Here is a 15,569-nt window from a genome sequence, read left to right on the forward strand (position 1 = left end):
GGATGTGTGAAATTCCTCATAGAACAACAAAAGAGGGACTCCTTTGGTGGTCCAGTAGTTGAGATGCCATGCTTCCAAATCCCTGGTAGGGGAACTAGGATCTGCATGCCAAGCCAAAAGTAAATAAATAAGACAGGACAAAAGAAGTGATTTGGGGATGAGATGAGGGCCAGGCTGTGGGCCATGCGAGAGAGGACGCAGCATATCCAGGAAGAGTTGATACAAAACTGACCTGAATGGCACCCTCCCACTGGAGCCTGCTAATCCCCCAGCTAAGACTGGCATAAGCTTCCAGACCTCCCTCTCCCTCATTTCCCTAGATCTACCGACACCAAGTCCTCTAGGTTATCTGTCCCCTCTGTTGCCTTCCATTCTTCCATTCACTAATTCAGAAATGGCTTGAGCCCTAGCCATGTGCCAGGACCGTACCAGGCAGTAGAGGTGTGACAGTGAACAATCAGAAGCAGCTCCTGGCTTCTCGAGTTCTGCTCCCACCTTTGTCCAGGCTCTTGTCCCTCTCTCCAGGATTGTCGAAACAAATCCACCCATGCCCCTTGCCGTGGAAGCGCAGAGTCCTAACCACTGGACCACTAGGGAATTCCCACACAGTAGTTCTAATCACGTCAATCAGAAACTTTTAGATGTGGCCTATTTTCTCCAGCATGTAGCCTTGGCCTGACATTAAAGATGTTTTGTAACCTTGATCATATTACCTTAAAACTGATGCTCCATTTAAACCAAATCACTCACCCTTTCCTTAAAGGTGGTATGAGTTTTCTCATCCCACTTACCGGCATAGAATGCTCACCAAAGCCAGTTGCACTGGCTTTTACTTCTCAGTCCCCCTTCCAGAGCAGCTGAGGACAGAGTGGCAGGCTCTGGCCAGCAGAGTCCCCCATTGATGGAACCCTGGCCCCCAACTCCACCAAGCCTTGGAACCGCAGACATTGCATAGGCAATACACTAAGCTGCTGAGACGTTCTGAATCTATTACTAAATTCAAGTTTGTGTGCCAGAAACACAGGAGGCCAAGTAATATCAAAACTAAAATGTTGCAGTTTGGAGCAGAGAAAGGTTTATTGCAGGGCTCTAAAAGCTTTCAGTAAAGCCTTTTTCTAGGAAAGGTGATGGACGGGTGTGGTGACTTGTTGCAAACTTCTTGGGGTCACATTCTTTGTTCCAGAGGTCAGGTCATGGTCAGGTCACAAGGCTCCTGTAAACCTCCACCAAATCCACCAAAGAAAGTAGTAAAGCACAGACAAATAGTCTGACACGACTTAGCGGCCGAACAACAAATGTTATTCTCTGTTCTGAAAAGGAAGCGCAAGGTCCCAAGACTCAGCTCTCTCCCTCGGATGCCTTGGCCCTGGCGAAGGCGGGGTGGGGTGTGTGTCTCTGCTGGTGCCCTTCACCCTGCCCAGGAGGGTCCCTCCAGCACCCAGGAGGACCAGGTCCCCAGACCCTGCTCAGCCATCACCACTGGGTGACCGGAACCCAGCCAGCCCTCAGGCTTGTCGTTTAACCTGGAGAGAAGCATTTATATGGGATCAGCAGGAATACCCATTCTAGCAAATACTCATCAGGTCAGTTCCCAGCTCCTGACAACTGCCCTTGGTTGAGAAGAGCCCCATCCACAGAGGTGGACCTGAAGTAACCATGTGCAAGGTCCTTGAACTTAACCCGCACCTCCAGCCACTTACTAGGAATGGACAACCGATCTCTGCTGTTCCCAGTTTTGAAACTTGAAGGGAGAGACTGAAGCTGGTACCTGAATGGCAGTGTCCACACACTCCATTTGCTGAGGCCTCCACAGACTCGGAGCTGTGAGGACCACCTCCGCCATTAGAAGGGGGAGAGGTTCCCAGGGCAGCTGGGCCGGGGGCTCTGGAGCTACCGAGGACACAGCCCTCAAGCCTGTCCTGGGACCCCCAGCTCACCCACTGGCCCCAAGGCTAGAGGACCTGGAGGGTCCTGGGGAGAAGGCTGCCATCCACCTCCCACAGCACCCTCCGCCATGATGACCACTGTGAGGGCGACCGTTGAGAAGCGAGCAGGCCCTCTGACGGACACGCGCTGGGCCTCGCGCTCAGGATCTCGAGAGAATTGTCGTGAGCTAACGGCTGCGCGCCGCCCCACCCATCTTATTAAAGAAAGTCTCTGCGCTACCGCGGGGCTAGCCTGTGCGGAGGAAATTCATGTCTTTGCTCCTGCTAGTCCCTCTGCCTAGAGACCTTTTCCCTCTTGCTCCTCAGTTGAAATTCCTTAGTTTCAACTCCAGTATGTCCTCCCCTGAGTGAAGGGGTGGCGGTGGTCTGTCATCCCCACCTCTGTACTCTCCGGACACTATCGCCTGTATTTCAGTCCAGAGAGGAGGCCGTCTCTGCAGCGGGATGTGCGGAGACCAGGGGCTGTGTTAGTTTAGTTAATTCTGTCTCCCACAGGGCTTAGTCTTGCCATTTGTACTCAGGAGTAGTCAGTGAGCAGCAGACATGAGTCAGGTCAGAGCGAAAACCATTTTCCCCCAGGCTCATTGTAACAATTGGAGGATGGAAATGGAAACTTGACCCATCCCAACCTGGAGGCCACAGGGATTAGAGAGGGTTTCAGGTGAACAGGCGGCCAGGCAGTGCGTGGTGGGTGGGGAGGGGAAGAGTGAGCGCCGGCAGTACCTGATCATTGCCATCCTTCTTTCACAACTGCAGGAAACCCTCAGGCTGTGCAGGATCTGGGGGAGCTACTACTCAAGAACCTCTGCAGCTTCCAACTGTTTACCTCCAGGGTACCATGGCGATGGGAAATTGGTCGTCATGGCAACCCCGTTATTGACAAGACGCTGCAACCACGGGCAGATAGTGAATGAGGACAGGAAACGCATTAAGCACAGGAGCATCAAAGGCAAGAGGCACAAGCAGTCCTGGCCAAAGTCCGTGCTAAAGTGACTGAGATCTTGCAGAACTGGTCACCCAGAGAGCATCCAGTGACTCTCTCCTGTCATCCAGCGCCCATCGAGGGCCCCATTTATGACGGAACAGAGGCGCCACGTCCTTTAATTCTCCCACTAGTTCAGTGAAATCCTAACGCGCTTCCCTGACCCAGCAGAATTTTCAAAAATCCGAAACTTGGGCGTACATGCTTAGAGCTAGTGGCCGTGACGGCGTTCTCCTCCCTTCCCCCGGCCTGACTTTCCAGCGCCCCATCCAGTGATTTCTCACTTAAGTATGTCACCCCATGCCTAGACAACGATATCAGTTGCGAATTTTTATGAATGAAAGTGTGTGTGCGCGCGTGGGTGTGCAGGTTGGTAGGCTGGAGGACAGGTCCGGAGAGACTGAACTCTCCCGGAGAGAGCCTGAATCCAGGTCTGGAGCTACTGCCCCAGAGCTGGAGGTACCAGGGAAGGTGCCGACCCCAGCTTCGCCCCTCTGGAAGATTTGGAGAGGAGCGCCCACTATCATGCTGTCGGGTTTCCAGATGAGGAGTTGTGCAGGCGGAACCCCTCACAGGGAGCTCTGAGCGAGCGAACTGCCTGTCCCGGGCACCGGGTCCACCGCCGTGGAGACCACAGACCCGGGCTCAGGGTTTTCTTTGCTGCTGCCCCCGTCATCCTCGGCCACATCCCGCGTCTAACTAGGGATACCCACTTCAGAATGACAACGTTTAAAGTCTCAACAACAGCATAAAATAAGGTAGCTGTGAATTGGGGGATTACACAGAGAGGAGAATGAATCGGCCCTTCCTTCCTCCAGTCATCCAGCCCTTGCCCGGGAAGGCTGGAGCGCAAGGGGTTGCTGGCCGCGCCCCTGGAGGACTGGGAATGGGGGCGGCGGCTGAGCTGGGGAGAAAAGGCTGAGGACGAGGACAGAGAGCCCGTGTGATTATCCGCTTAGGGGATTGCTAAGAATCAGAGGGGCCCCCACCCCGCCCCTTCTTGCTCCTAACGCTAAGCCCCTAAGGCAGGAGCAGCTAAGATCTCGGATTATGATTTTATCATTAAAAAACAAAAGTGACTGCTCACTCCCCCAGAGAATTTTAATTCTTTGCCTCTTCCTCAGCCCACCTGTCTCCGGATCCTCAAGGCCGAGTAGGGTCCAGCGGAGGCAGTCCCCCGACCCCCGTCCGCGTTCCCCTTGGCTCCTGCTCCCTCCAAGTCGTGGTCACAACTTCCTTAGGAGCCACGCACACTCGGGGAGACTCTGCGCCGGACCCCGATCTGGACCCCGGGGAAAGAGGCGGCCAGGAGCCTCTTCTAGGACGGGCGGCCGAGAAGGCGGGGCGTCCGGGTACCCGGGATCTTGGGGAGGTGTCTTGGGGGTGGTGCCAGGTGCACCCTTTTGTTGAAGGAGCCCAGCTTCTTCTGCCTCCAGCCTCGACGGCTCAGCCTGACTTGGCCCAGCGCGGCGGCTGCGGGACGTGAGTAGAAGGGGGTGCGATAGATTTAGGAAGCAGGGACGGCCTCTAGTCCTTTGATGGCTGCTGAAAGGATGTGTGTGCCTGGGTGGGAGCAGAGCTGGCCCTTGCTTCTGCCCCTTTCTCCCGTTTTAGAACCGGGGGCTGCGGACAGCGCCGCGTCCACCCGAGGGCCTCGCGACCCTAGTCCCTTGAGCGCATATCCTTAATCCACTTTCATGCTGGAGTCTGCGTCCCCCGCGCACCTCCCAGCGCCCCAAGAACCATCAGCTCAAGAGCCCCCTAAATTCCTTACCCCACCAAAGTTTGAGCTCTCCGCGGCGCGCCTGTGCCTGGAGGAGCGTCTCCTCTTCGCTCTGGACAGCAGCGCCTGCCTTGCTTGCTCCCGCACGCTCCAGCCCCCGGACCCTCCTCTGCGGGCAGCGGAAGGAGCCGGTTGCCTCCCTCTCTCTGCGAAAGTCAGGTGAGGCTCTGGAGCCTCAAAGGCGGTCCCGGAAGAGGCCGAAGCCGCTTGAAGCCGTGCCCTCCGAGACAAGAGGGGCGAGCCAGGAGCAAGCAAGCAGCAAAGTCCGTCTGTCAAATCTGGACTCGCTTCTAACCGCGAACAGCCTCCTTGGACTCCTTCCTGGGATTTTGTTTTAAAACTGGTAGTGTAATTCACACCGCATGAGGACACAGCAGAGATCTGGGAGTTTGAAGTTTAAAGGTGGGAATATATATACCCTTAAAACTCATTTACAATCTTAGGAGGGAGAGTTTTAGAAACAAATTTCTCTTGGGAATATGGTGTATTCTCCATGCAGAGTTTTGGGTTTCCTTCTATCACACCAGACAACACAGATTCCTGGAACTAAAAATTAAAACCTATTAATCCAGCTGGTATTCATTGCCCACTATGGAGGCCAAAGGTGCCTAAACTCTTTTTGAAGAAAAAACCTTCTACATTTCTGCAAACTCACTTTCTCCACAGAAGGCATGTATCTGACACACACATAGCAAGGCTGACGACCTAATCTCACCTCCTGTTCACGCTCCGGTTCTGGATGAACAGGTCCCAGGAGGAGTCCAGCTTTCTTGTCCAGGACAAGAAGCCTCTGGGTTCCAGGTTCCCATAAATTAACACCCTTACAGGAAGAAACCCTGAAGGACCAGATCCCCCTCAGGAGCCTGAAAACCAGAGGCTTCTCTGAGGACTTGAACTGACACCTGGCATTTCCTGAACATACCTATCAAACTGTCTATTCATGGAGCAAACTGTTTTCAGAGGACAAGCTTTCAAGTTCATGCAGATTTGAAGGGAGAGATGAAGTGTATCCCATTCACTGGAGAAATAACGAATTAGACATATGTACACACATTTATCTTACAGAAGGGACACAGAGCCTAGAGGAAAAAAAACTTCCTTGAAAAGTCAGGCTAAATTGTTCAGATTCAAAGGATTCTGGTTAGAGGAAAACAAATGAATGGAAATGGTGAATCAATAAAACAAAGTTGAAGCCACAGAAGATGGAGAAGAGAGTTTTTGTTTGGTCATTTGGGCTCTTGGAATTGAATTTACCACAAGAGAAAAAAAACAACTCATGAGACCATGGTCTCCTTAGCCCACAGAGTCTGTAACATACATCATTTACCCTGGGCAATTTTTTTTTTTAATAGTCCTTATTATTGAGAAATGCTGCATTTCTTCTAATCCCTGTGATTTACCATACAAGTAAGAGCTGTTTCCTGTTGGCTTGTCCTCAGGGAACACAGGAAGCAGGTGGTTATCCTCTGTGGCCCAGAAATATTTTAGAGCTTTTAAAGAATCTTGAATGCTGATTTTGGAGGAAGTAGTAGTAGTAGTAGGTATCAGGAGACAATTTTTGAGGCATAATATGAAAAATCCATTTGAACTTTGTTTTTGAAATGCAGACCATTTCTAAGGTCTGAAGGGGAAAACAAGATCTTACAAAATTGATGATAAGCTGGAGAAGTGCACTGAATCTGATGAAATAAAGTAGACTGTCTACTACAGGACTGAGCACATGACTGGACAATAGGGCATTATGTGGGTGTCGGTAATTATTACTGAAGAACTTTTGGCACCTGAAAGATGGAGACAGATGAACTGAGACTGGGAATGAGCAGAAAGAGCCCACAGAAAATGTCTCTGTGAATTCGCCTGGAAAGACGTCTAGGAGCAAGATCTTTGGCTGCCAGGATAAAGGGTCCAGATTTGACCAAAGACACACTGAGTGCGGTGGCATCTGGGGATCTGTCCTATTGCTTAAGCTTCATCTGAGGTACAAGATGGTGTGTATGGATGGCACCTTTGTCAAGAGGCAGGACACAATCAGCACCAGGCAATCCCCGATGAGCCAGTGGCATGTCCTCACAGGTCCATGGGATCTGGAGACCCAGCATAGGGATCGTCAGAAACCCAAAGCCTTGTGCCAGAAGAGGAAGACCACGGTGCAAAGGGCATGATGGAGAAGACGCCACTTCCTTATTCTGATGCAGCACGTGAGATTGGGAGGAGGGAAGCCCGGGTGGACCCTATGTTGTTTCAGTCTCAGTCAGGACTCACTAAAGCAATGAGAAGGGGTCTGTGGGGGAAAGGGTGGCACTCGGCCTTTGGGAGCTGAGGAAGGCTGGCCCCAGGGAAGCTAGGAGACCAGTTCTGTTCACCTGTGATTTCAGTGCCAGAGAAATGAAAGGATAAATACTAGTCATGCCCAGAAGGATTGAGTTAGAACATGAGCCTGGATGAGTGTGGCTTAGGGGACTCCCCAGTGATATGGAAAAGACCCAGATACTGGGAAAGATTGAGGGCAGGAAGAGAAGGGGGTGACAGAGGATGAGATGGTTGGATGGTATCACTGACTCAATGGACATGAGTTTGAGCAAACTCCAGCAGATAGTGAAGGACAGGGAGGCCTGGTGTGCTGCAGTCCAAGGGGTAGCAAAGACTCTTGGACAAAACTCAGCAACTGAACAACAGTGATATTTAGTTTTAATTGTTTTAAAATTTAGAAATGGTGTGATTACAGTCTATATAGTCTTCTGGGATTTTTTTTTTCCCAACCAATATTAAGATTCAGTGTTGCCATATGGTGTCTTCTTTATGTTAAAGAACACACAATCTGATAAGCAGATAAACCACACTAGCAGATTAGAAGTAGAAATGCAAACAGATAAGCCCACTTATCAGTAAGGGGAAGGTGTCAGCCAGCCCTGGCAGATGGCCTAGATCCTTGGTGAATGATAAGGCAATTTGTAGGAGTGGCTTTTGGGAAATAAAATACTTACGCAGAGGCAGACAAGGTTCACAGGAGAGGCAATGCTGGATCAGTTTCCCCAGCAAAAATTCTCCTAGTCAGTGTAAAATCATCTGGGGGAAAAATGCCTGAGGCAGGGAGAGGCAATTGTGTTTAGTTTTTAAGGCCCACTTTGCCTGCTTCCTTCTCAGACCATGAAGAAGATGACCTCTGTTTCCCTCACCTACCTGGCAATTGGAAGAATAGAAGGAAAATAATGAAATGTGGAGTTATGAATTCTATCTGAATGTCATTAAGAGCCCAAGGAGGTCCGTGGTGTTGTGGATCTAAGCTACTTTGTCCTGGGAGCCGCCCCCTTCAGGTCAGCCTTGCAGGCAGTGGACAGGTAGGGGCTGCCGTAAAGGCCTATGTGGGTGGGAGCCTTCTCACTCTGTACAAATTTGTGTCTGACCACCAATGCCTGCAAGTCCACTCTCAGAATTTCATCCTTTTATTTTCAAACTTTAGTTCTTTTTAAAATGCCAGTAACTCCAGGTGCTAGAATGTGGTGGATAAAGAATCAAATAAAAAGTTCTGATAAGATTGAGGAGAGCATTTGATGATGCTGGAAACCAGTGAGGGTGGCATGGTGTAGATATCACGGCGGGGGGGTGGGGTGCGGGGGTGGCAGGTGCTATCAGAGGGGGCCAGGGCCGGATGACAGACCCTCAATACTGAGGGGCAAACTTGGCCCCCATTGCAGCCATGCCTGGTCCTGGCCTGGGAAAATCACTTGAGTGTTTCTCTAAGACTAAAACCTTCCTTTTCCACCCAAATGGAAGGACAATTACCTTTGCAATTGTAAAAGCTGACTAATGTGTACCGAATGCAAGGCTGCTCCAGTGGACTGCAGCATGAATGCCATCACAGGCGCTCATTAATAGATGTGAGTCGCCCTGGGGCTCAGTACTGCTCAGGACCACATTCTAATCAGGGCCTGGGAGTGTCCTGTACATTTCATTATAGATGGAGTGTATGGCTAACATGCTTTCAGGAAATATGGCAAATAAGGGGTGTAAATCCAGATCCAAAAAATACTTGAGAGCTTTCAGTGATGGGCTGAAAATACAGACCAAGAAAAAAAAAGCAACAGGAACAAGGATAATGTTCTGCATCAGGGTCCTAAAAAATCAGCTGTCCCAGTACAGAAGAGGAGACATATCTTAGCAGACCTCATTTAATATGATGCGAAGCCTCAGGATGATGTGTTTCTACAGAATTAGCAAAAGTTAAGGAGAATGCTGACTTAATAGAGAAGTTCAGTTCAGTTCAGTTGCTCAGTCATGTCCAACTCTTTGTGACCCCATGAATCGCAGCATACCAGGCCGCCCTGTCCATCACCGACTCCCGGAGTCCACCCAAACTCATGCGCATCGAGTCGGTGATGCCATCCAGCCATCTCATCCTCTGTCGTCCCTTTCTCCTCCTGCCCCTGATCCCTCTCAGCATCAGGGTCTTTACCAATGAGTCAACTCTTCGCATGAGGTGGCCAAAGTATTGCAGTTTCAGCTTCAACATCAGTCCTTCCAATGAACACCCAGGACTGATCTCCTTTAGGATGGACTGGTTGGATCTCCTTGCAGTCCAAGGGACTCTCAAGAGTCTTCTCCAACACCACAGTTCAAAAGCATGAATTCTTCGGCACTCAGCTTTCTTTACAACCCAACTCTCACATCCATACATAACCATCGGAAAAATCATAGCCTTGACTAGACGGACCTTTGTTGGCAAAGTAATGTTTCTGCTTTTGAATATGCTATCTAGGTTGGTCATAACTTTCCTTCCAAGGAGTAAGCATCTTTTAATTTCATGGCTGCAGTCACAATCTGCAGTGATTTTGGAGCCCCCCAAAATAAAGTCTGACACTGTTTCCACTGTTTCCCCATCTATTTCCCATGAAGTGATGGGACCAGATGCCATGATCTTCATTTTCTGAATGTTGAGCTTTAGGCCAACTTTTTCCCTCTCCTCTTTCACTTTCATCGAGAGGCTTTTTAGTTCCTCTTCACTTTCTGCCATAAGGGTGGTGTCATCTGCATATCTGAGGTGATTCATATTTCTTCCGGCAATCTTGATTCCAGCTTATGTTTCTTCCAGTCCAGTGTTTCTCATGATGTACTCTGCATAGAAGTTAAATAAGCATGGTGACAATACACAGCCTTGACGTACTCTTTTTCCTATTTGGAACCAGTCTGTTGTTCCATGTCCAGTTCTAACTGTTGCTTCCTGACCTGCATATAGGTTTCTCAAGAGGCAGGTCAGGTGGTCTGGGATTCCCATCTCTTTCAGAATTTTCCGTAGTTTATTGTGATCCACACAGTCAAAGGCTTTGGCATAGTCAATAAAGCAGAGATAAGATGTTTTTCTGGAATTCTCTTGCTTTTTTGGTGATCCAGCGGATGTTGGCAATTTGATCTCTGGTTCCTCTGCCTTTTCTAAAACCAGCTTGAACATCAGGAAGTTCACGGTTCACATATTGCTGAAGCCTGGCTTGGAGAATTTTGAGCATTACTTTACTAGCGTGTGAGATGAGTACAATTGTGCGGTAGTTTGAGCATTCTAGGAAAGAGGTGAGGTTTGCTTAGAGCTTCTCATGTAAACCTACGTGGATTATTTTCATTTTGATTACCACATTTTTAAAAAAATATTCCACAACCGAACTTCGCTGGTGGCCCAGTGGTAAAGAATCCACCTGCCAATGCAGGGAACATAGGTTCTATCCCTGGTCTGGAGGATCCTGCAGAGCAACTAAGCCCGTGCACCACAGCTACTGAGCCTGTGCTCTAGACCCCAGGAGCTGCAACTACTGAGTCTACGTGGCAACTACTGAAGCCCATGAGCCCGCACTCTGCAACGAGAGCAGCTGCTGCAGTGAGAGGCCTGTGCATCATGATGAAGAGTGGCCCTTGCTCACCACAACTACAGAGAGCCTGGGCAAAAACAGTGGCACAGCTGAAAAGATAAGTGTTGCCCAATCATATTACGATAAACTTTAAAGATCAATTTAATAAATCAGTTCTACATTTTGTTATGTTCTAGTTTTTCTTCACGTGCACATGTTCTCTTTTATAGTCATAATAACGTGTAAATACAATTTCGTTATCCTACTTTTAATTATCTTGAGGAATAGCCTAGCTTGCTATTTAGTTTCCAATGCTTTTCTGGTCACGGCCAAACCGTTTATCACTGGCCATGATCATGGCCAAATGAATTACATAATCAATAGAATGATTTACACACTTACTGATCTTTTTATGTACATTTAAATTATTTCCCATTTTTCAGTCTTAAATGATGGCCATGAGCACATGCATAGAATCTTTTCCTATTTTTGGTAATTATTTCCTTCTGTTCCCAGAAGTAGGATTACTCCAGAGATGTAAACATCTGAATCCAAGCAAAGTTTTAGCAATTTCTGTTGCTAAAAATCATTTACCAGTTCCACCATTTTTTCACCCGTATTCTATTTTTCAAATTTCATGCATAAACTCTACCCTATTATTGTTTTAACTTGCATCGCAGTAAGATGTAGTAAAGTTGAACATTTTCTCATGTCGGTTTATTACTTCTGTTTCCTCTTGGTGAATTATCGATTCATGTTCTTGGCCCATTTACATTAAAGTTGGTGCTTTCCTTCCAATTTTTATGAGCTTTTTGTACAATACTGAGAGAAACTTCTCTCTGGTTTATTTGATGAAAGTATTTCTCACAGTTGGCTTGCCTTTGAGTTATAATATTTATTTTATAGACTTATAAAACATTTCCCACTGAGATTCATTCAATTCACTGAAATCCTAGAATGCATAATTCCACTACATATATGTTGCCTACTCCTTTTTTTGATGGTTTTACACGTTTTTATACTTAATGTTAACTTTTTAATACCACTGGACTTGTTCTGACATATAGTCAAGAATTTTACTTAAAATCTTTGAAACTTTGAGAATTAATGTGGAACTCAGGTTCTTCATCTATTAAAAAAATGTTAAAGCCACGTACTTCTCTTATTCCAAGATCCTCTAATAGACCATTGAGTGGACAAATACATGATTGTCCAGGACACCCCCACCATTGTTCAGGATTCTTCAACCATGCTATGTCATTGACCAGTTCATTAGCTCTCAGCTCCCCAGTATTACCTGCTTCTCAGTGTAATATTAGGCATTTGTTTTGTGCAGAATGCAAGATGTTAAGCTGACTCCGTAGAGGAAGCAGGAAGGGACTCTTCTGCCACTTCTGGCAGCTGCACCACTGGTCAGCAGAGAGGACGTGAGAATGACCAGCGGTCTCTGCCCCATCCCCACCCCCACCCCGACTTATGCCTAAACCACACGGCTCCTTGATGAGGTCTCAGCTCCAGTCCTCCCTGGTGGTTGCCTTCCTTCAGCTCTCTCAGCATGGACACCTAGTGCCACAGCCCATCCTGCCTGTACTGGTGCTCCAACTCCATCTGCTTACTTATGCCCTCACCCCCCAGATTTGTCTCCTGGGACTTTTGGTGCCACAACCCTCTGACAGAAGCATCAGAGCTCTAGGTCTCCTCCTCACACCAGTGCCCTCAATTTCTTTGCACACCTGTGTGGCTTATCCCATCTACATTCTGCTAGTTGCTTCCTGCTGGTCCAACAACTCGAGATCAGCTCAGGCCTATGCAAACCAGCGACCTTCTCTGCCACCCATTGGCCTGCAGTTATGCCAGCTCCAACAAGGTCCAAATTCTAGCCTTGGGGAGGAGGGGTTCCACTCCAAGTTTGTCTTTCCTTGGTTACTCCCCTTCAGCCCTGGGGTGTCATGTAGATTCTCTAATATCTCATGGTTACCCTTTGATCATAGTTTAATGATCTTTATAGTAATCTCCTCCTGTCTAAATTATTGTGTGGTTTCTGCCTCTTAATTAGATCCAAACTGATATAGGGATATCTTTTATATTTTTATCTGGAGAAGAGGATCAGAAAATTTTTCTTAAATACTAACTGGATAGTAAGTATTCTAGGCTTTCAGGCCAGATGGTCTCTGTCACAAAATCCAACACTCATTCATGTTAAAAAACAAAATAAAACACAAAACTCTCAGAAAACTAGGAATAAGAGGAAACTTCCTCAAGTCGATAAAAGTCATCTTATAAAAGCTTACAGTTAGAAGTTAGAAAAGCTTACAGATAAAATCACACTTAAATTTGAAGAGATCAGGAACAAAGCAAGGGTATTCACTTTCAGCATCTGTACTGAAAGTCCTAGCCAGTACAATACTGAAAAACAGAATGTGGCATGAAGATGAGAAGAATGTAACTGCCATTACTCAAAGACAGCATGATTGTGTATGCAGAAAATCCAATTTACAAAAATATTAGAACTAATAAGTAAATTTAATAAGACTGTAGGACACAAAGTTAATATACAAAACTCAATTGTACTTCTATATAATATAGCAAAAAACAATAGAAAATGAAATTTTTAAAGTATTATTTCAATCACATCATAGACACAATTCTTTATTCTATGTGTAAGACTTGTAAAACATTGCTAAGAAAAATTACTAAATAAATGTAAATATATACCACATCATGGCATATGTTTATGAAATCTCAATAATTTAAAGATTTACCCTCATATTAATCTATAGATTTCATGTAGTCTCAAGCCCATATATGTGTGTGTGTGTGTGTGTGTGTGTGTGTGTGTGTGTGTGTGTGTGTATACAACTGATTTTTTGATAAAGGTATCAAGGCAATTCAGTGTGGAAAACAAATTCATTTTTAAGAAATGTAGTGAAAAAATCAGGATGTGTATGAATAAAACAAATCTCAATTCCTATTTCACTCTACGCAGGAAACTTAATTTGAGATGGATCATAGACCTACATATGAAAGCTGCAATCAAATGCATAGAAACAAAAAAACAGAATATTTTCCCCATGATTGTGCAGTAGGCAAAATTTTTTTAGACAAGACCAAAAGTTACTAACCATAAAAAACACAATATATTATACTTCACCAAAAAGTTTCTTCTAATCAAGAGATACCATCAAGAAAATGAAGAGGATAGTCTACAAAATTAATTGTATATGCTCTTCGATAACATATAGACTGACAGATGGGAAGACAGGCAAGGAAACTGAGGGACTGTTTCGGATTAAAGAAGTCTAACAATAAATGACAACTAAAGGCAATGTGATTTTGGTTTGGATCCTTGACTCCAGCAATTTTTCTGTCAAGGACGTCATGAAACAACCAATGAACTCTGAACAAGACTGTAGTTTAATAATAATTGTGTTAATAATAGTTGTGTGTCACTGTTAATTTACTGATTTTGATAACTGTACTGTGATTAAGGGGATGTTCTTGTATTTAGAAAACACTTAAGTATGAAATAAAGAAGTAACATCTCTGTTACTTAGTGTCAAATGGTTCAGAAAAAAGGATTAGTATGTGTGTGTGTGTGTGTGTGTGTGTGTGTGTGTGTGTGTGAGAGAGAGAGAGAAAAATTTGACATGGTGATTGATAAAATAACATTTATGGGTCCCGGGTGAAGGGTATATGGAAAATTTTTGGACTATTTTTGCAACTTTTCTGTAAGTCTTATTTCATAATAAATATTTTAAAAGGAAATGTATAGACATAAAATATTCACAATACATATATCTGACAAAGGAATTATTTCCAAAATATATAAAATTTATATAAATCAATAATAAAAAGACAACCCAATTTAAAAAATGGGAAAAGTATTTGAACAGACATTTCACCAAAGAATATATAGGGATGACAAATATGCAAATGAAATGTACTCTGTCATTAGCAATCAAATTACAAATTGGAAATGTAAATTAAAACCACAGTGAAATACTACTGCACACCCATTAGAATGACTAATGAAAAAGTTAAAGTAAATATGGAGAGAATATAGAGAAACAAGCACACAGTTGGTGGGAATGTACAATGATGCATTTGTACTTTGGAGAACAACTTGACACTTTCTTATGATGTTAAAAGTACTCCAACCTCATGATCTTGCATTTCCGCTCTTAGATATCTTTTTCTCAAGAGATGAAAACATACATCATCAAAATGGTTTGTACACAAATGTTCATAGCAACTTTGTTTATAATAGCTCCAAATTGGAAATAAGTCAAATGTCCATCAATACATGAAGGGATAAACAGATTATGATTTATTCAAACATGGAACATTACTCAGGTCTAACTTACTTAATATGATGAGGTGGCCCCCACAGAATGGAGGTGTTTGAAAGCTGCTGATGAAGCGAACATGGTTTGCTTTGTCCTTCTTAGAGTTATGACACAGAGCAACAGGAAGTCACAGGCACCTAGAATTTCAACCTCTTGAGTGGAGGCTGAGCTCATGAAGTAAAGGTTTCTAGGGGAAGTGATTCAGAACCTCTGGGATGACTTCACACAGTTTATTATTCACAAGATCAGAGTGACATTTAAATCATGCAGATGTACCCTGCTTATCTGTGAGTGGACTCAGCCCACATCAGCAGAGCCACAGAGCAATATATAACACGTTTTAGAGGAAACAAGGGTATTTTACATTTCCATTTGACTCTTTGTGATGTGGCTTTTGAATTTGCCTTCTCTATTGAATTCCAATTTCTCACCAAGTAGCTGTATAAAGGAATTTATCTTTTTTATTCTGCCTCTCCCCCACCTCCTTCCTTTCATTATTTTTCAGTCTTTCGCCTTCCTCTCCCTCCTCTTCACTTCTCTTCTCTGTTCCACCTCCTCCCTACTCTGGCTTGTACCTACAGTTTGGGGTGAGGGTACAACCACCATGTTCTCCTGCCCGGTGTGAATTCAGATCCTCTGTGTGTTGGATGGGTCCCATGATTACCACAAATGCTTGTT

The 15,569-nt window shown here is 45.5% G+C and overlaps 2 protein-coding genes across 2 annotated transcripts in view; both read right to left on the bottom strand.

Annotated features, from left to right (window-relative positions):
• The window catches only part of CNGA3 (cyclic nucleotide gated channel subunit alpha 3), a 40,889-nt gene extending 36,079 nt beyond the window's left edge, over positions 1-4,810 (bottom strand). Inside the window, exon 1 of the mRNA XM_068969909.1 lies at positions 4,703-4,810. The gene's annotated coding sequence lies outside the window, so the exon portion shown is untranslated. The remainder of the gene's footprint in view (positions 1-4,702) is intronic.
• Positions 4,811-4,886: 76 nt separating this feature from the next.
• The window catches only part of VWA3B (von Willebrand factor A domain containing 3B), a 201,729-nt gene continuing 191,046 nt past the window's right edge, over positions 4,887-15,569 (bottom strand). The window contains 1 exon segment of the mRNA XM_068967369.1: positions 4,887-5,032. Coding sequence (XP_068823470.1) covers positions 4,887-5,032 — 146 coding nt within the window.

Source organism: Capricornis sumatraensis, chromosome 1 (genome assembly GCF_032405125.1).
Source record: "Capricornis sumatraensis isolate serow.1 chromosome 1, serow.2, whole genome shotgun sequence".
In the NCBI taxonomy this organism is placed as follows: domain Eukaryota; kingdom Metazoa; phylum Chordata; class Mammalia; order Artiodactyla; family Bovidae; genus Capricornis; species Capricornis sumatraensis.